The 20,106-nt window shown below is 48.1% G+C and overlaps 3 protein-coding genes across 3 annotated transcripts in view; all 3 read right to left on the reverse strand.

The window, feature by feature from the left end:
* Positions 1-1,269: 1,269 nt before the first annotated feature.
* Positions 1,270-4,764, reverse strand: LOC131093884 (TLC domain-containing protein 5-like). Its single transcript, XM_058041264.1, has 2 exons — positions 3,522-4,764; positions 1,270-2,112 (listed from the first exon to the last, which is right to left on the reverse strand). Exons 1-2 carry the CDS (start codon positions 3,718-3,720, stop codon positions 1,574-1,576), a joined length of 738 nt encoding a protein of 245 aa, XP_057897247.1. The 5' UTR covers positions 3,721-4,764; the 3' UTR covers positions 1,270-1,573.
* A 4,566-nt stretch (positions 4,765-9,330) lies between these two features.
* On the reverse strand, positions 9,331-12,775 carry LOC131093896 (TLC domain-containing protein 5-like). Its single transcript, XM_058041282.1, has 2 exons — positions 12,580-12,775; positions 9,331-11,188 (listed from the first exon to the last, which is right to left on the reverse strand). Exons 1-2 carry the CDS (start codon positions 12,773-12,775, stop codon positions 10,686-10,688), a joined length of 699 nt encoding a protein of 232 aa, XP_057897265.1. The 3' UTR covers positions 9,331-10,685.
* A 4,787-nt stretch (positions 12,776-17,562) lies between these two features.
* The window catches only part of POU2F3 (POU class 2 homeobox 3), a 49,986-nt gene continuing 47,442 nt past the window's right edge, over positions 17,563-20,106 (reverse strand). The window contains 3 exon segments of the mRNA XM_058041281.1: positions 17,563-17,602; positions 18,674-18,806; positions 19,823-19,889. Of these exon segments, the coding sequence (XP_057897264.1) occupies positions 17,563-17,602; positions 18,674-18,806; positions 19,823-19,889 (240 nt within the window).

Below are 20,106 nucleotides of genomic sequence, written 5' to 3' on the forward strand. Positions count from 1 at the left end.
CAGCAAGAAAACCCCTGACTGGCAAATCCTGATGGGGCTTCTCAAAGTGGAGTGTGCTGGTTACCCAAGGAGCTAAAAGCAGTGTTTGTAGGGGAGTTTTAACAGTCAGGGAAGAAGAGGGAAAAATCAGGAAGAATTTTACCTTCTGGGTCTGCGTCTTTGGGTGTATTCACAGAGCACCTAGTCCTGTAATTAGGCAGTGCTGATTAGAGCTAGGTTCTGGACACTACAGAAAATAAGTTATCAATAAGTTAATGAATAAGTTATTGAAAGGAGTTAGAAAGGGTAGGAAACAACAACCTACCTAAAATACTGATTTTTCTAGAGTCTCGCTCTAGCTCGACCACCAAAGTCGTTTCTCCCAAGGGAAACACGGGAATGATGAACCATGTGCAGATAACAACCATCACTTTTTTCATATAGCACCTCTCGAGTAAAAATCTGAAAGTGCATAAGAGATGGAGCAGCTCCATCTCCCCCAAGTCACAGAGGGGGAATGAGGCACAGAGTTCCAGTTGTGAGACTTGCCCAAGGTCACACAACGAGGTGGTGGAAGAGCCAGGAATCCCAGCTTGGATGCAACACTGGAACACTTCTACCAGCATGAAGAACCACTCTAGCTGCCTACACTGCACAGGACATGGAGAATCCAGCATTACCTCCTCCTCTCTTCCAAGATCCTAAAGGAACTGGCTACGCACATCACTATTTACACCTGCACTACTGGACTTGCCATGTTTAACCTATAAATTAGCCCTTCTTTCCCTCCTCGTTCAGGCTGTGCACACCAACGAGGTGGTGGAAGAGCCAGGAATCCCAGCTTGGATGCAACACTAGAACACTTCCTCCACCAGCATGAAACTCTGGTGAGAACTCTAGAACTCTAGCTGCCTAGACTGCACAGGACACGGAGACCTAGTGTTACCTCCTCCTCTTCTCCAAGATTTGAAGGAGCTGGCTACACACATCACTATTTACACCTGCACTGCTGGACTGGCCATGGTTAGTCTATAAAATTAGCCCTTCTTTCCCTCCACATCACTATTTACACCTGCACTGCTGGACTAGCCATGTTAATCTATTAAATTAGCCCTTCTTTCTCTCCACATCACCATTTACACCCGCAGTGCTGGCCTGGCCATGGTTAGTCTATAAAATTAGCCCTTCTTTCCCTCCTCATCACCATTTACACCTGAACTGCTGGACTAGCCATGGTTAGTCTATAAATTCTTCTTTCCCTGCACATCACCATTTACACCTGAACTGCTGGACTAGCCATGGTTAGTGTATAAATTCTTCTTTCCCTCCACATCACCATTTACACCTGAACTGCTGGACTAGCCATGGTTAGTCTATAAATTCTTCTTTCCCTCCTCGTTCAGGCTGTGCACACCGTGCCAGCTCTGCCCAGTGAATCCATGGCATAGCTCCATGGCTTTCAGTGGAGTTAGGCCAGGGATAAATTTGGCTCCAGATCTGCTAACGTGCGTTGGCTCCTCTCCCTCCAGCAGCATTTCAGGCACGAACCCCTCCTCGCCAGCCCGTGAACTCGAGCCATTCTGCTCATCCTCCATCAGTGCCCTTTGAGGTGCCCGTTGGTTTTCCAGCCCAGCTCGCGGCTCCTGCGGCTCCTCCAGGCCTGGTACTTGCTGATGCTCTTCCTCCTGGCGAAGCGGCAGATGCTGACCATGAACACCCAGGACACCACGTACATGACCACCCCGCCCAGCTTGATGTACCAGCGGGGCCGGGGCGAGGCCAGCTCGCAGTACATCAGCCAGGCCCCCACGCCGATGCGCACGCCCGTGAAGAGCACCACGAAGAGGAAATCCACCAGGTCGCCCGCCAAGGTGTGGTAGCGGCCCAGCTCCTTGAGGAACCAGCGGGCCTGCAGCAGCGGGTTGGTGATCTCGCTGCCGAAGATGACGGCGTTGACGTCGCCGGCCGACTCGCCCAGCGCCAAGGAGGCGGCGATGCCCACGATGCTGACCAGGTGGTGGGCCAGCATCAGGGCACCCTCCGTCTGGAAGTACGCGCACCAGCACAGGTCAAAAATGAAGTAGCCCAAGCTAAGGCACAGCCCGTGCACCTGAAGGGTTGTGTTGGGTGAGCCTGAAAGGTAAAAAATAGAGATTTAAAGCGTGAAGGTGTGTCGCAGACATCTTTTATGGAAAATCCTTTCCTTAGGATTTCTCCTCCTGAGAGAATCTGAGATGCCTCAGGAGCAAAATGTAAACAATGGTTATCTGCTGCTGTGGAATGCAACAGATGCATCTGGGATTGGCTCATGTTGGTTGTTTCTAATTAATATTGGTGTACCAAAGGTATGAATATGTATTTGTATTTTGGGTATTTAATACTTGAATTGAATTGATACCTATGGATATCAAAATCCATAGATTTTGGATATCAAAATCCATAGATCAATATCCATATTGGGAATGGGATGTACCAAAGTTATGAATATGCATTTGTATTTTGGGTATTCAATACTTTTATAGATAAAAGGACTGTGTAATCACCTGTAAATTGCGGCATGTATTTGAGAGCTATCCCACAAAAAACACACACTTTCTAACTCTAAATTGTTAGAGAGTTTTTGGATATTGGTACCAGATCAATATCGATATTGGGAATGGGATCTAACAAAGTTATGAACATCTATTTGTACTTTGGTTATTCAGTACTTGTACAGGTAAAAGGGCTCTGTAATCACCTGTAAATTGTGGTGTGTATTTGGGAGCTATCCCACAATAAACACACGCTTTCTAATTTTAAACTGTTAGAGAGTTTTTGTCTGTCACATTTGGATATTGGTACTAGATTGATAAATCAGAGGCAGCAGGATGTGAGACGGGGCAGGGGTGTCACCTCCCTGTGACAATGCCACAGTTGTTAGTCTGGCAGCTGCACACACGTAATGGCCACACACGAGGTCACACGCTCTGCCAAACTGCAGCTGGGGAAGGGCAGTGTCATGGACAGATTTTATGAAAAATCCTTTTGCTAGGATTTTCTCCTGAGAAGCTGAGAGACCTCAGAAATGAAATGTAAACAATGGTTATCTGCTGCTGTGGGATGCAACAGGTGGATCTGTGATTGGTCTCATGTGGTTGTATTTAATTAATGGCCAATCACAGTCCAGTTGTCTCAGACTCTCTGGTCAGTCACAAGATTTTATTATCATTCAATTCTTTTCCTTGCTAGCCTTCTGATATCTCCTTTCTCTTTTCTTTTAGTATACTCTTAGTACATAATTTTCTTTTAACATAATATATATAATAAAATAATAGATCATCCTTCTGAAACATAGAGTCAAGATTCCTCATCACTTCCCTTGTCGGGGCTGCCTGCAAATTCCACATTTGGTGACCCTGAGTGAGGAACATTACTACAGCAAGATGCAGTACCAGGCTCTCCATTGCTTTGGGGCTGAGATATCACTGCAGCACCAAACCTCCAGCAGGCTGGGGACTGAGGAGAAGCCCAGGGGAGGTGGGATCGTGGATTTCCTCACTCACCTGGGTGGCTGAGGGGCCAGGGGCCGTCGATGAAGCCGATGTAGGCGGACAGGCAGGTGGCCAGGATGCCATGGGTCAGGGTGACCAGCCTGCAGCTCCACTCGAGGCTCCGGTGCCGGCAGCGGTGGCAGAACCACTTGTAGAGGCAGAACCAGGCCAGCAGGCTGCAGGCTGCACGCAGGGGCAGCGGGAACTGCATCCTGGCCTGGGAACAGCGGGACACGAGGGATCAGAAGGACAGAGTGAGCAGGAGGAAGAGCCTGTGCCAGTGTCAGCTTTGCTCCATAACTATCCTGGCCCTGAGTGTGCAGAGCTGCTCCTGAGGGAGCTGCTTGCTCCTGGCTCATTTTCTCTGTGTGAAAACCACTTTATTCTCCTCACTGCGGGGTTCATTTCATCCTTACTAGCACCAAAACCTCCAAGTCTTTTGGATACAAAAGAATAAGAACCTATGCCTATAAAGATTTGCTTTTTCAGCAGTATTTCTTTTATGCATCTTCCCTTTATGCAATAATCTCTCAAACAAGCAAAAGACAAATTGCCAGAACAAAACTACAGCACATAAACACTTGTGGATGTTGCTGAAACCCTCCAAACAGACATTACTTAATTCTACACCTCGTTCATATGATGCCTTCCCACGAAATTTGTTCATACTATGCCTTCCCATGAAATGTGTTCATACAATGCCTTCCCATGAAATGAGCAGTCAGGGCAGTGCAGCTGAGTCAGGCTTTGGGATACAGGAGTTTCCAAATACACATTACTCTATTCTACACCTCGTTCATACAGTGCCTTCCCATGAAATGTGTTCATACAATGCCTTCCCATGAAATGAGCAGTCAGGGCAGTGCAGCTGAGTCAGGCTTTGGGATACAGGAGTTTCCAGTCGTGCCAAAGCTGCTGCCCAGCTCTGGGGAGCACCAGAGGGACTGCACGGGATGAGGAGTCAGAGCTGCAGAGCCCAACCTTCCTGTCGGGCCTGTTGGAGCATTCCCAGGCGTGACTGCAGGCTGGGTAAACAAATCCATCATGTTTCAATGGGCCTTGGGAACACGGGGAGGTGAAACAGGGATGGGATCACTGCTCTGAGCAGGCATTGCCATTCACATCCCTGCTGCTCCAGCTCCAGACTCAGAGCAGATGAGGAAAGGAGAAGTGACAAAAGGGACTGATGCTAGGAAGGCCAATATAATTTAAAAAGCAGCAATAATTATAAGACAATAAATAACAAAAAATCATATATAATAAATAATTCTATATAATATACATAGACACAATAAATTAACAAACAACATACAATCACACATAAAATTATGTATTTCCCTATATATTATTTTGTATTATCTCATATATTATTATGTATCTATACATAATAAAATATGTGATATATCTATAATATCTATTATGTTATAAGATATACTATATCTATTATATAAAATCTATATTATCTATGTAGCTATGTATCTAATATCTTTTATCTATGTATCTATCTATATTATAATTTATAATATAGATAGATACATACATAATTATATGTATATATTATACAATATCTATTATATGATACCTATATTATCTATGTATCTAATATATATTATTTATACATCTATCTATAATACAATTTATAATATAGATAGATATATAATTTTCTATATAACATATAATTATAACATATATAATATATTCTATATTTTATATATTTATATAATACATAATATATTTATATTAGATATATAATATTTATATAATATATAGCATATAATATATAATACATTATATATAATATATATTATATATTATATATAATGTATAATGTATAATATATAATGTATAATATATACATTATATAATATATATTATATATATTATAATTATACTATATCTATTATATAATATCTATATTATCAATGTATCCATCTATCTAATATCTATATTATATTATAATATTATATATCTATATTATAATTATAAATTATAATATAGATATCTATCTATATTATAATTTATAATACAGATGCATATATAATTTTTATATATACACTATATAATTATTATTATTATACTATATCTATTATACAATATCTATATTATCTATGTATCCATGTATCTAATATCCACATATCTATATTATAATTTGTATCACCGGCAGCAATGAGGCCCTGAATGAAAGCAGCCTCTACAATAAACACACATGCCTAAAAACCCTGCGTGCAGAACAGCCCGAAAACGATTAAAACCCACACGGGCACCTCCAGCCCAGCCCCGTTATCCCGTTATCCCCATTTTTTTCAGTCCCGGCGGGAAGATGGAGGAGCTCCCGGACGGCACCAAGAGCAGAACCGCAGCCCCGGGCACCGCCTGCGCACTCCCGGCCCGTCCCCGGACCCGCGGGATGCAGCGGCCCCGGCCCCATCCATGGCACCGGGACGGGGACGGGGACGGGGACAGGACCCTTCCCCAGCACCCACCTGCCGGGCCGCGCCGCCGGAGCCGCCCCGGATCACGGAGCGAGCGGCGGCGGCCGAGGGGCACCTGGCGGCCGGGAGGAGGGAGCGCAGGGACGGGGATGGGGAGGAGGAGGAGGAGGAGGGACGGGAGGAGGGAATAGGGGCGGCACGATGGCAGGAAAGGCGACCCGCGGCAGCGCAGAGCATCCCCGGGAAGGGGCACATCCCTGGGAATCCCCACATTCCGGGGACGACACAGCATCCCTGGGAAGGGGCATCCCTGGGAACTCGCATACCTCTGGAAAGGGGCACATTCCCTGGAACCCGCACATCCCTGGGAAGGGGCACACCCCAGAGAATCCCCACATCCCTGGGGAAGCCGCGCATCCCTGCCGTCCCTGCTGCATCCTGCGGTGCCCTCAGCTGGAAGGGATCCACCAAGCCCAGCTCCTGCTCCTGCGCCCCGACAATCCCACTCTGTCCCTCGGAGTGGTGTCCCAAAGCTCCCGGGGCTCTTGGGGCAGCGCCCATTCCCTGAGGAGCCTGGGCAGTGCCCAGCACTGTCGCAGACATCTTTTATGGAAAACCCTTTCCTTGGGATTTTTCCTCCTGAGAAGCTGGGAGGCCTCAGGAACAAAATGTAAACAATGGTTATCTGCTGCTGTGGAATGCAACAGGTGCATCTGGGATTGGTCTCATGGGGTTGCTTCTAATTAATGGCCAATCACAGTCAGCTGGCTCGGACTCTCTGTCCGAGACACAAGCCTTTGTTATCATTCTTTCCTATTCTATTCTTAGCCAGCCTTCTGATGAAATCCTTTCTTCTATTCTTCTAGTATAGTTTTAATGTAATATATATAATAAAATAATAAATCAGCCTTCTGAAACATGGAGCCAGATCATCGTCTCTTCCCTCAACCTAAGACCCCTTTGAACACGGTCACACAGCACCCTCTTTTCCCGATTTCCAGCCTAAATCTCCACTGGCACAGCTCCAGCCTGTCCCTGATCACAGAGGAAGCTGCAGACCCCAAATTGTCTCCTCCAGGTGAAAATACCCAGCTGGGTACTCAGCCCAGCTGCCACCCCAGGTCGTGTCCCCACGGGGCAGCCCGGGGACACAGAAGCCGGTGCCACACCCGCTGCAATCACCTGTGTGTGCCCCAGAGATGCAGCACAGAGCACGCCCAGCCTTTGCTACAGAACCTCTGCAGAGCTCCCTGGCAGGGCAGGCATCTCCACTCACATCCTGGTGCATCTCCTCACTGCAGGCACTCAGCACTGCCCATTCTCTCCGCTGCCTTCCACATCCCAAATTCCCAAATTCAGGCTTTAAGCGGGACACTAAAGCAGCTACAAAAGTTCCTCCACGTTTCATGAGTTACAGTCGAAACAACCTCTCACGCCCAAAAACGCAGGGTTGGTTTTTTCCTTCATCCCGTCAAGTTTTACCTTTTGAAATGCACAGGGTGGGAGTGGTTTGACCTGCCTTTTACAGCTCTCATAATTAGTGCTTTCAGCTGGGTATTCACCAAGATACAGATCTTACTTTTCCAGTTCAGGCCGGGTGCAGGCTCCTGCTGCTCCAAAACGCTCATCCTCCTGCTATTTCAGCACATCCTGGTGACCATTTACAGTGCATTTGCCTCTCTGACAAATCTGAGGTCTCATCGTGCCTTCCTCCCCTTTGCTGGGCCTCCAGCAGCCTCAGTGACACCTGAGATGGAGCTGCTTTGATATTTAGCTTAGGACAAAGAAAAGCGTGGACAGACAGGAGATTATAGGGCATTTTCACATTAGGAGCATGGGTAGGTGGAATATTAGGAAAATAAAGTTCTTGGCTGTGAGGGTGATGAGGAGCTAGGAGGGAACTCCCAGAGAAGCTGTGCCTGCTCTGGAAGTGCCCAAGGCCATGGATGGGAGCAACCTGGGATAGAAACAGGATTTTTGGGATAAGATGAGATGATCTTTAAGGTCCCTTCCAACCCAAACCACCGTGGGATCCTGTGAGCAGCCAGGAAGAAAACCAGAGATGTTCACAGAGGAGCACTCAGAGTTTTAACAAGGCACAGATCATTTCATGCAGGACGCGGGACACACAGAAATTGTGCAGGATTTTTTTTTTTTTTTTTTGTAAACTTTGCACGGTGAGGTGCAAGGCAGCAAGTGAAACCCTCTCCCTGTGGATTGTACCAGAAGTGAGGTGCAGCTTCATACACCAAATTTCCTGTCTGCTTTGTGCAGAGTCAGCCATTTCAATGGGCTGCACTGGATGAACAGAGTTCAGCAAAACAGCTCAGGGCAGGAGCCTCTGCAGATTGTTGTTTGCACGCTGCTGCCTCATTTAGTGCAGCCACAGCCTCCCTCTGCCCTCCTGGAGCTGTAACCAGAGCTCACAGCACTGAAAAGCATCACAGGATGTACTTATTATCTTATCAGAATGCATTTATTGTCTTACCCACACTGGGAAGCTCCTTGTCCACAATTAAACCGGGAATAAACAAGAGCTGGAAACCTGGGAGTTCAACAGAACGTTACTAAAACTCAGCTTTTGTGGCTATAAAAGCCCTCAGGGATATCTGACAGATTAAAAGCATGAAAAATCACATTATTTGAAATAAGAAATACAGTGGGCTAGTGGAGCTGGGTGATTTTCTACCATCACATTAGAGGGTTCAGCACTAAACTTACCCTTAGGTGAGATGTGGCCGATGAGAACCTGAGGGCACTTATTTTACACCAACCCTCCCCAGGTAACTCTGGTTGCACACAAGCAGTCTGGGTGCCCTGGGATACTCTCCAGCACTGTTTTTGAGTTGAAAGAAGAGGTTTTTTCTCGTTGGAAGCCAATCCAGGCTCTCCTCAACTCCACACAGCAGAGCCCTGGCCCAGCAGGAGCAGAAACTACCAGAAACAGCCACTCAGTGGTGAGTTAGGGCATCTTATAACCCCCAAGATGCTTTTGATTGCTTCTCAAAAAAAAAAAACCACAATTACCCTGCAATTCTTATGAACTGGGCACTGCCCCAGTGAAACCAGAGAGGCAGGGAAAAAACCAGAAGCACCCTGGGATGGAGAAGCCATGGCCAGAAGTTAAATTATTATTTTTTATAATTTATGGGGAACAAACCCCTCAGTTTGGGGGCTCCCGATCCCTCTGCAGCACTGATTAATTGGCAAAGCACGTTGTGGGTGCATTGCTCACAAACCTGAGCTCCAGCTGAGCCCCACAGCTCCAGCCTGGGCTCATTTCCTCAGCCCCTCTCTGTTCCTGAGCTGGGAACAGAGAATGCTCCAGTGGCTTTGGCATCCTCAGCCTCCCCTCAAGACCCAGAACAAAAGAACATCGTGGCCATCGGTTCTTTTTCAAAGGAGAACATGACTTTATTAGAATAAAGTTCCACGACTCAGGGGAGGTTCTGGAAGGAACACAGAGAGCCTGGCAGGTGCCCACACCTCAGGAGGCCTCTCTGGCTCCTGCTGTCCCAAAAAAAACATCGGCCCAGGAACTTGCCCGGGTTCACAGCTGCAGTGCCTTCAGGGGACGTGCCCAAAGCGAGGTTATTTCAGGTTGTTTTTTAATCTCTCCAGGCACCTTGAGGAGCCCCAGCCAGAGGCTGGTATCTGCCCTGAACAGAGCCAAATTCAGTGAGATAAAGGCAGTGCAGGAGCCGCGTCCCCACTGCTGCCCTGCCTCACCTCTGCTTTCGCTTCTCAGCTCTCAGCGAGGCTTTTGGAGGAGCTAAATCTGAACTGTGGCCTTGAACAGAGGGAAATTCACATTAAAACCCCAGGGAAAAGGTCAGAACACGATTCTGAGAGGTAAAGAAAATGAGAGAACTGTTCCATGCTCTGAGACCTGCTGGTGCCTAAATATTCTTGGAAATAATCACACTTTTGACTCATTTGCCATGAATTCAGCTGAAACGGCTTAAAAATGAGCCAACCCCAGAACAGAAAGAGCATCCAGGGGGACCTTCACTATCCTCCCTCTCCCACAAAAACCCTGATTATTCTTTTATTCTTATTAAGCAATCCCAGCCCAGGCCAGCACCTGTTCGTGGAGTTTATTGGCACAATTCTAATTCCTGACTCTGGTTTGTGAGGGCCTGAGTCAGTCCCAGAGAAATCCCTCTGCTCTGAGATCAGCACCCAGTGGAAGTGTTAAAAAAGCAGTAAAGGAAATGTGTCATTAAAAACAAGGAGGTAAAACACTGCCTCACCTCGAGTACCATCACTTCACACTCAAAGGACAATTCCACTACACCCTGCAAGCACTTCAGTCTTGTTCAGAATCTTTCGCTCGAGTATTTACACATTGTCCAAATCCAGGATTATTAAGGAGGGTGAGGCTCAGTAAATCTTTGCCCCTTACCCACTCCCACTGGCAGGAAAATGGGATTTTTTTCATGTTTTTCTCTATTCTGCATTGGAAATGAGGACAGAAGATACAAACTGTGCAATTAGTGGTTGCAGGTTGATAATCTCTGGTGTTGCTGGAGAACTCAGGGAATCAGTGCCAGGCTCCTCAGTTCCCACTCAAATCTCTCAGCTTCTCCACGTTCCTAGCACTGATCCATCTCCTCCAGGGGCAGCAGAAGGTCAGTTCTGTGTCATTTTAGGAGCTCTTTTCACAGGAACAAGCTCCAGCAGCCAGGGGATCATCCTCTACAGCCCATTAACGAGCAGCCAAGCAGTTTCCACAGGCGCGCTCCTACTCCCGACGGGATGGTGCATCCACAGAAGGGGCTTTTTTCCACAATTTCCTCCTCACGAAGCGACAGATTTCAACCATGAACCCCAAGGACACCACGTACATGGCCAGGCACCCAGCCTTGAGCAGCCAGTTGGGCTCTGGGGACGTCACCATGCCGTACGCGATCCACGCGCCCGCCCCGATGCGCAGCGCCAGGAAGAGCAGCACGAAGAGGAAATCCACCAGCTTGCCCAGGGCGGTGTGGTAGGAGCCCATCTCCCGCAGGAACCAGCGGGTCTGCAGCAGGGGGTTGGTGATTTCGCTGACAAACACCACGGCGTTCACCTCCGTGGCCGATTTGCCCAGCCCCAGCACCAGGATCATGCCGCAGATGCTCAGCGTGTGGTGGAGCAGCATCAGGTCCCCCTCGGTCTGGAAGTACAGGCACCAGCCCAGGTCAAAGATGAAGTAGCCCAAGGTCAGGGAGAGCACGTGGATCTGGAGAGGGGTGTTTGGTGAGCCTGCAATGGAAGGTGTGCATAAGAAAAATCTTAAATAAAACCCCAGGCTGTTTTAAGATTTTCTATTTTTCTGCTTTATAGATCAGTACAGGTCGATTGTGCTTCTCTCCCCGTGAATTTCCAGCCTTATCCAAGTGCCAGGAATTATTTGGCACTGTTAGCTGGATCTGGAGAGGGGTGTTTGGTGAGCCTGCAATGGAAGGTGTGCGTAAGAAAAATCTTAAATAAAACCCCAGGCTGTTTTAGGATTTTCTATTTTTCTGCTTTATAGATCAGTACAGGTCGATTGTGCTTCTCTCCCCCTGAATTTCCAGCCTTATCCAAGTGCCAGGAATTAGGTGGCACTATTAGCTGGATCTGGAGAGGGGTGTTTGGTGAGCCTGCAAGGGAAGGTGTGCATAAGCTCAGGGTTTTATTTAATATTTTTCTATTTTAAGATTTTCTATTTTTCTGCTTTACAGATCAGTACAGGTCGATTGTGCTTCTCTCCCCCTGAATTTCCAGCCTTATCCAAGTGCCAGGAATTATTTGGCACTATTAGGTGGATCTGGAGAGGGGTGTTTGGTGAACCTGCAATGGAAGGTGTGTGTAAGAAAAATCCTAAATAAAACCCCAGGCTGTTTTAAGATTTTCTGTTTTTCTGCTTTATAGATCAGTACAGGTTGATTGTGTGTTTATCCTCCTGAATTTCCTGAATCAGGTGGCACTATTAGGTGGCACTATTTGGTTCTGCTTCCCCTTCACACCCCAGCCTGCCCCACACGTGGACCTGGAGAGGGGTATTCGGTGAACCTGCAAGTGAAGGTGTGCATAAGCTTGGGGGTTTTATTTAAGATTTGTCTATTTTAAGATTTTCTATTTTTCTGCTTTATAGATCAGTACAGGTCAATCGTGCTTCTCTCCTCCTGAATTTCCAACATTATCCAAGTAGTGCCAGGAATTAGGTGCCAATATTTGGTTCTGCTTCCCCTTCACACCCACCCCATCTTGCCCCACCGCTGCTTCCTTTCTCCTTCCAGCCTTTTAGGACAGCAAGATCTCCATCAGCAGCACCATCTGAGATTTAAGGACAGCAAAACCCTGCAGATGAATTTCAGGAGTTATTGGACCCTTCAAGATGTGAGAGCACTTTGTTCTCCATGCCTCGCTACACCTGATGCTGCGATAACCTCAAGCTGCCAGCCTGGAAACTTTCAATTTGTACGTGGACTAGCCAAAAAAAAAAAAAAAAAAATTAAAATAATAAAAGGATTAACAGTGAGAAGTGGTGGAAAAAGAAGCAGTGGAATTAAAATCTGGCCCCAAACACACAGCGGTGAGAGGAGAGGAAATCATCCCCTTCCTGCACCTGTGGCAGGTGAGCACAGGTGAGGGTGAGATTCCAGCCATACCTGCGTGGGTCAGGGGCCAGGGGCCATCCAGGAACAGGACGTAGCCCGAGAGGCAGGTGACAAGGAGCCCGTGCAGGAGGGTCACCAGGCGGCAGCTCCACTTGCAGGAGCGCTGCCCGTTCCAGCGGCAGAGGCAGCTGTAGAGACACAGCCAGGCGGCAAAGCTGCAGCTCACCTCCAGGGCGATGGGCACCATCCTGCTGGGCACGGAGGGACAGCGTCAGCAGGGCAGAGAGCCGTGCCCATCCCGAGCACCCAGCCCACCCACGGAAATCCCGGATAGCGTGGGGAAAAACCCCACAAAAAGCAGAACAAACCCGGTCCCCCTGCCGTGAGCGCCGTCTCCAAATTTCCCCAGCGGGAAAACAAACCACAACCCCAACCCTCCCTCTGAGGGCAGAGGTGCTTTGGCAGCGGGAGGGACCAGACCCCATCCCCATCCCAGCACGGGGATGCCCCAAAACCCCAAATCCTCACCCCGCTCTGGCTCCGCGCTCCCGGCACCTGCGCCCGGCTGGGGCTGCCCGGGCGGGGAGGCGGTGCCGGAGCTCCGGGAGCTTTTTATCGTCCTGCCCGGCCCTTCCCAGCCCTGCCCGGCCCTGCCCACCCAGCCCAGCCCAGCCCGGCCCGGCCCGGCCCCGCCGCATCCCCCGAGGATGCTCCGCCGCATCCCCGCCGTCCCTGCCCCGCTGTCCCTGCCCCGGGGCTCGCAGCTCCGCTCCGAGCATCCCTGTCCGCCCCGGGGCAGCACCAGGGCCGGGCAGGGAAGGGGAACGGGGCGGGGGAAGCGGGAACAGGCGCTCGGTACCTCCGCCCAGCCCCGGCTGGAGCCGTCCCGGAGAGCCCAGACTTTATTTTGGCTGGGCGTGTTCCTCCCTGGGGATGGGGAATGAAGCTGGATCAGGCTGGGTGGGAGGTGCTGGTGCTCTTTATCTTCTTTTCTTCCTTTTATTTTTATTTTTTCTATTGTTTTGCCGAGTGTCCTGGAGTCTTCTTCTAATCTTTCTCTCAGCTGGGAGTACAGGGAGCACCTTTGTGCGGATTGCACATAAATAAAGCTGGATGAGGCTGGATGGGAGGTGCTGGCGTTCTTTATCTTCTTTACTTCTATTTTTTTCTATTGTTTTGCTGAGTGTCCTGGAGTCTTCTTCCAATCTTTCTCTCAGCTGGGAGTACAGGGAGCACCTCTGTGCGGATTGCAGGGAGGGGAGGATGAGGAGGGTGAGGAGGGACTCAGAGGTGATGAAGAATAAAGCTGGATGAGGCTGGATGGGAGGTGCTGGTGCTCTTTATCTTCTTTTCTTCCTTTTGTTTGTTTTTCTATTGTTTTGCCGAGTGTCCTGGAGTCTTCTTCCAACCTCTCTCCCTTTGTGCGGATTGCAGGGAGGGGAGGATGAGGAGGATGAGGAGGGTTCAGGCCGGGCTGGGAGTGGTGCTGGACACTCGGGTGATGTGACACAGAACGTGCAGAACAGGACGAGTGAGGCAGGAGCTGAGCTGGGGCCAAGTTCGTGGCTGGCAGTGAGTAACAGGACTCGGTGTCAGCACTGTGTCATCCCTGACTCAGGTGGCTTTAAAATCTGATCCTGTGTCCCCAAAACAGCCCAAATTTCCCCTGCAGCCAGAGCTCTGCACTGGGAGTGAAACCACTGAGAGCACAAGAATGAGATCTCCTGTGTGCTGCACAGGATGCTCCTGTGAGTTACACACTCAAATATCCTTTTATTTGGATCGTAGATTATAGGTTGTTCTTATATTTGAGCTAAAACTTGCTGATTTTTGTCTACTTTCCTATAATTTTGAATTGAAAATGGGAGTGAAACCACTGAGAGCACAAGAGCCTTTCCCAGTGAGATCTCATGTGAGCTGCACTCCGCAGGATGCTCCTGGGAGTTACACACTCAAATATCCTTTTAATTAGATCATAGATTATAGGTTGTTCTTATATTTGAGCTAAAACTTGCTGATTTTTATCTCCTTTTCTGGCATTTTGAAGTGAAAATGGGAGTGAAACAACTGAGAGCACAAGAGCCCTTCCCAGTGACATCTGCCATGTGCGCTGCACAGGATGCTCCTGTGAGTTATACACACAAATATCCTTTTAATTGGATTGTAGCTTATAGGTTGTTCTTATATTTGAGCTAAAACTTGCTGATTTTTGCCTCCTTTTCTACCATTTTGAAGCAGGGGGAAGGGGATCCCACTGCAGTTTCAGCTTCTGTACAGCTGAGCCTGAATTTAAGCTAAAATGTTTATTGGACTGTTAGGATCCATTCCAATTCTACCAGAGCTGGAAATCCCGAGGCTGTGAGCATCAGGAACGTTGAGGGACCTTGGTGGCATCATTTGGGCGCTGAGAAATGCTCAAAATCTCCCTTCAGGCCACAGGGAAATCTGGGAAGGACAAGGAATATTCCCCCAGCTTGTGCTCCCTCTCCTGACAGGTGGAAATCAGAAGAGGAAAGAAATAAATGAACAATAAAATAAATTAAATACCAGCAAAAATTTGTTCATTTTCCAGTTCTCCCCAGCCTTGCTTGGACTTGGGAAGTGCTGAATGTCAATTTATGAGCCACAGCATCTCTCCTTGGAGAGGGGCAGGCACAGGGATGCTCCAGGCACATTCCATGGGGAATATTCCCCCAGCTTGCACTCCCTCTCCTCACAGGTGGAAGGAAATAAATGAACAATAAAAAAAACTAAATGCCAACAAAAAATTTGTTCATTTTCCAATTCTCCCCAGCCTTGCTTGGACTTGGGCACTGCTGAGTGTCAATTTATGAGGCAGCCCAGCCTTGGAGAGGGGCAGAAGCTCCAGGCTCAGCTCAGGAGGTCACCGAGTTCCCACAGGCACCATCTGCTCCCTGCAATGTTCCTGTGGCCGTGGGAGGTGACTCCAGCTCCTGGAAAGCTGGAATTTCCTGCTCTGCTGCTCTGGAATCCCTCAGATGCTCTCTGGAATCATTCCTGGGTGCCAGGGGAACGAAGCTCTTCCCCTTCCAGCTGGAGCTTTGTGTGGAGCAAACAAACTGCTGCTGTTTGTTTTCCCTCTCGGGGCCAGTTTATCAATAAATCCCAGGGATTTGTCGTTGTGTTTGTAAACTTTGGGGAGGAGGTGAACCCTCAGGATGTTTTTGTACAACGCCTGGCACAGCTTGGCCTTGATCTCAGCGGAAATATTCACGTGCAGGTGCTGTTATTCAGCTTTTAACACATTGGTGGTTTCCCTCCCAGTTTGTTTTTGTGTTTGGAACATTATTCCAAAATTCATGCAGGTGGGAGCAAACGACTTGGAGGAATTCCTGAGAACCAAATGGAATGGTTTGGAACAGAGGTGAATTTGGATTTTAATGTATCTTCTCAAGGCTCTAAGAGCATGGGGATGTACAGTAAATTGGAAATAGATTATTGGAAACAGCCGATTTAATTTTATTTTAAATCTCTTTTCATCAAGGGGCTCACAAACCTCTGCAAGCCTGGACTGAGTCATATAACTCTGAAGGCAAAATACAAATTACAGCTCAGCTCCCAGGAGTTAATTCAGGAATTCCAGGGTGAAACGTGCAGGCTGAGGTTATGAAGACAATCAGAGCTCACTGTTGAAATAATTGCTGATAATCTATGAAATAATTTGAGATTTTCACGGTGGAAACGAGCTGGAAACTACAGCAGTGCAGGGGTTTGGGTTAATAAATGTCCTCGGTGATGGGTGGCAGGAGAATCAGTTGGGATGTTCATAATTTCCTAAATTCTGCAGTTTGGCACAAATTGAGCACTGGGAGAAGGAAATTGGATTTTCATCACCATTGCCTATCAGGGATCAAGTCCTTTCTCCAAAGTCATGCAGGAAGTAAAATAAGACAGAGTGGCCCAAAGGTTCAGATCAGTGTTTAAATTTGTCCTTATCTGCTAATCTTAAATACCCATATCAGCCAAAATTAATTAAAAATAAAGGAAAAATAAGAGTGGAATTGTAACCATTGGCTGTGAAAATTGACATTTCCTTTGGAATCTTATGGAATTCCCAACCACTTACACACACCAACCTCAAGCAACACTACGTGAGCACAAAAACAGAGAACAGAAAATAAATTCCTTCCAGCTCAAAGACCAGAGGGCATCTCAATAATAGCTTGTTATTATTATCAGATAAAACCCAATAAAAGAGGAAAAAAATTAAAAAGAGAAGGTCAAGACTCATTTTCATCCCATTCATTTGTGTAAATCAACACAAATCCCAATTTCCCCCAAGGTTTCCAGCAATAACAAGACCTGGACACAAGTTTTGCAAAAGACAATTTTTTTTTTGGTTATTTGTTTGTTTTTTTCTTTTTTTAAAGGAAAAAATAAGAAGGCTCTAAAATACTTAATTAACAAAAAAAAAAAAAAAAAAAAAAAAAAGAAGAAAAATAAAACAACAAAAAGCACCTTTAGAAAGGGAGCAGGAGCAAAGCAAGCGGATGGAGAGCCTTGGGGGCAAACCAAGGCTCCCACCCAGCCACGGGGCTGCGGTGAAATGAACTCAAACCTCGGCTCAGTTTGGGGGCTGTGCGTGACAGGGACAGCAGGAGGGACCCTCCTTCCTTTTGGGGAACCTCTGGGACGGCAACGGGGACAGAGAGAAAAGAGAGGCAGAGACAGAGAGAGGAGAGTCCTGCACAGGAGCCCTGCCCGGGAGGATGCGGCGCTGCAAGCGGAGGAGCCATGCGAGGACAGCGGCAGGGACAGTGCCACCGCGGGGGCTTGGCCAAGGGGACAGTGCCACTCTGGGGGGCTTGGGGAAGGGGCGCAGTGCCACTGTGGGGCTGGGGAAGGGGGGCAGTGTCACTGTGGGGCTGGGCTGCAGTTTGAGTCCCGGCACAGCCCCGCTGCTGGCGGATCCTGGCGCAGGCGGCCGTGGAAGGCACTGGAGGCCCCGAGCATCGCTCGTGGGTGCTGCACGGCCTGGAGGCACAGCTGCTCCTGCCCTCGCTGCTCCAGCTCTCAGTGGAGGTAGGTGGGCTGGTTCCATCGGTACCAGGAGCTGTGGGCAGCGTGCAACAACGAATAAATGAATAAATGGATAAAAAGTTCCATCTCGGAGTGAAAATCATCCTGATTCTCAACCTCATCACAGACATACTTTATGGAAAATCCTTTCACCAGATCTTTTCTCCTGAGAAGCTTCAGCTTCCCCATGTTTTGCTGCTTTGGAATGTGATTTGGAGAATTATTAAATTGTTTTTACTCAATGACCAATGACAGCCACCTGTCATTGAGCAGCCACAAGATTTTATTGTCATTCCTTTCTATTCCTTTCAAGCCTCCTGATGAAATCCCTTCTTCTATCCTTTAGTATAGTTTTAATAGATCATTTTCTTTTAATATAATATATACCATAAACTAATAAATCAGCCTTCTGAAAGATGGAGTCAAGATTCTCATCTTTTCCCTTGTCCTTGGACCCTCAAACACCACCACACAACCTGACCTTGGTGGTCAGCACATCCTGCAGAAATCACATCCTGCCACTCCTGAGCATCCCAGAATATCCTCAGCTGGAAGGGACCCACTTTTTTTTTTTTTTTTTTACACAAAATCTTTCAAACCTTTGGTACATTTAAACCTGGCATTGCATTTTGCACAGAACCTGTTTTTCTAAGATGTTGGATCAAATTCTGAAGCCTGACCACTTGGGTCAGACTCTGAGAACTTTCACAAGAAGCAATTTTGGGTTTTTTTCCCCTCTAAGAGTCACAAACTAATAGATTTTGTATGAAGACAGGAATGGGGACACTTCCTAATATTTAAAATCTGGATTACAAATCCACATTTTACAGGTTGGGTCTAGCCCACAATCCAAGTCATTTGGCAACGCTTTCTCTTCCAATCAAGATATCTAGCTCAAATCCAAATATCTTGTTCAGATATCACCAAATCCAACTTATGTACCCCAACAACCCCCCCCATCCTGTCCCTGACAGGTCACACAGGAACACCCCACACTGCTGGAATCCCTAAGGGTTTTCCTGTTCTTCCTGGAGATCCCGGTATTTTCCCCGATGCCCTGGGTTGGTTTGGGGTTTTTTTTTTTTGTGGGGTTTTTCAGCCTTACCCTGAAGAGTTGAAGCCAGAGGAGTTCATGGCAGCTTTGGAGTTGCTCTGGGCTGTGCCAGGGCTGCTGGCATGGAGGGCACTGCCAGGGGACGAGGGCCTGCTGGAGTTCCCTGGGGAGCACGAGGATGTCACTGTGAGGGACAGAGCACCGTGAGCCTGGCAGCTCCTCCTGCCCCAGCACGGCCACCCCATCCCTGTGCCCACCCCGTGGCTCCTTGATTCCAGCCTGGGGAAGGTGGGGGAGACCCAGGAATGTCCCCTGCTCCTGTATCTGGGAATCTCAGGTCTCCACAGAGATCTGACATTGACCCACCTTTACCTGGCTCTGATTCCCTGCCCTGGGGAAGATGAGGGGATGCCAGAAGTGTCCTGTTCCTGTATCTGGGAATTTCTGCTCTTCACAGACAACTGACACTGACCTACCCTTTATTTGGCTCCTCTGATTCCCTGCCCTGAGCAAGGTGGGGGGACCCCAGAAATATCCCCTGTTCCTGTATTTGGGAATTTTTGTTTTCCACAGAGATCTCACTCTAACCCTTTATCCTTTACCTGGCTCTGATTCCCTGCCTGGGGAAGATGGGGAACCCCAAGAATGTCCCCTGTTCCTATATCTGGGAATTTTGGTGTCCATGGAGATCTGACTCTAACCCACCCTTTATGTGGTTCCTCTGATTCCCTGCCCTGAGGAACCCCAGGAATATCCCCTGTTCCCCTATTTGGGAATCTCAGCTCTCCAAGGAGATCTCACTCTAACCCACCCTTTATCTGGCTCTGATTCCCTGCCCTGGGGAATTTGGGGGACCCCAGGAATGTCCCTGTTCCTCTATCTGGGAATTTCTGATCTCCACCCTTTATCCTTATCCTTTATCTGGTCTCCACCCCCTGGAGATCTGACTCTAACCCACCATTTATTTGGCTCCAGTTGTGCCTGGCTCCCAAACCTGACCACCCCAGCCCAGGATTCTGTGGAAATGTCCTTTTGCCCGGTGTTTTCCATGGTTTCACCCCACCCCATAGCACAGCTGGGCTGTTCTACCCCCATCCCCTGGCCCAAGCCAGGGCTCTGACTGAGATTATCCTGCAGATGTGACCCAGAAATGGAGGGGTCAGGGAGAAGAGGAGGGAAGGGAGGGTCCCCAAGGCTCACCAGTCCCAGGCATGGTGCTGTGCACGGGATTGACGGAGAGGGGCCCCAAGGAGCCTGAGGTAGAGACCTGGGCAGGAACAGAGGCACTGAGAGGGGAGAAATCACACCCTGCACTCCCTTCACAGCCCCCTGCATTCCAAAAGCCAGGAACTGCAGAATCTGAATTTCATCCTGGATTTCTGAAATTTTGTCTCTTATCCACTGAGGAGGCTCCTGCCGCTTTTAAATGGCAAAGGCACCAAGCAACTCTTAAATGAAGCAGCAGAAAAGCAGCAGCTAAATTG

Source organism: Melospiza georgiana, chromosome 27, assembly GCF_028018845.1.
Source record: "Melospiza georgiana isolate bMelGeo1 chromosome 27, bMelGeo1.pri, whole genome shotgun sequence".
Lineage (NCBI taxonomy): Eukaryota > Metazoa > Chordata > Aves > Passeriformes > Passerellidae > Melospiza > Melospiza georgiana.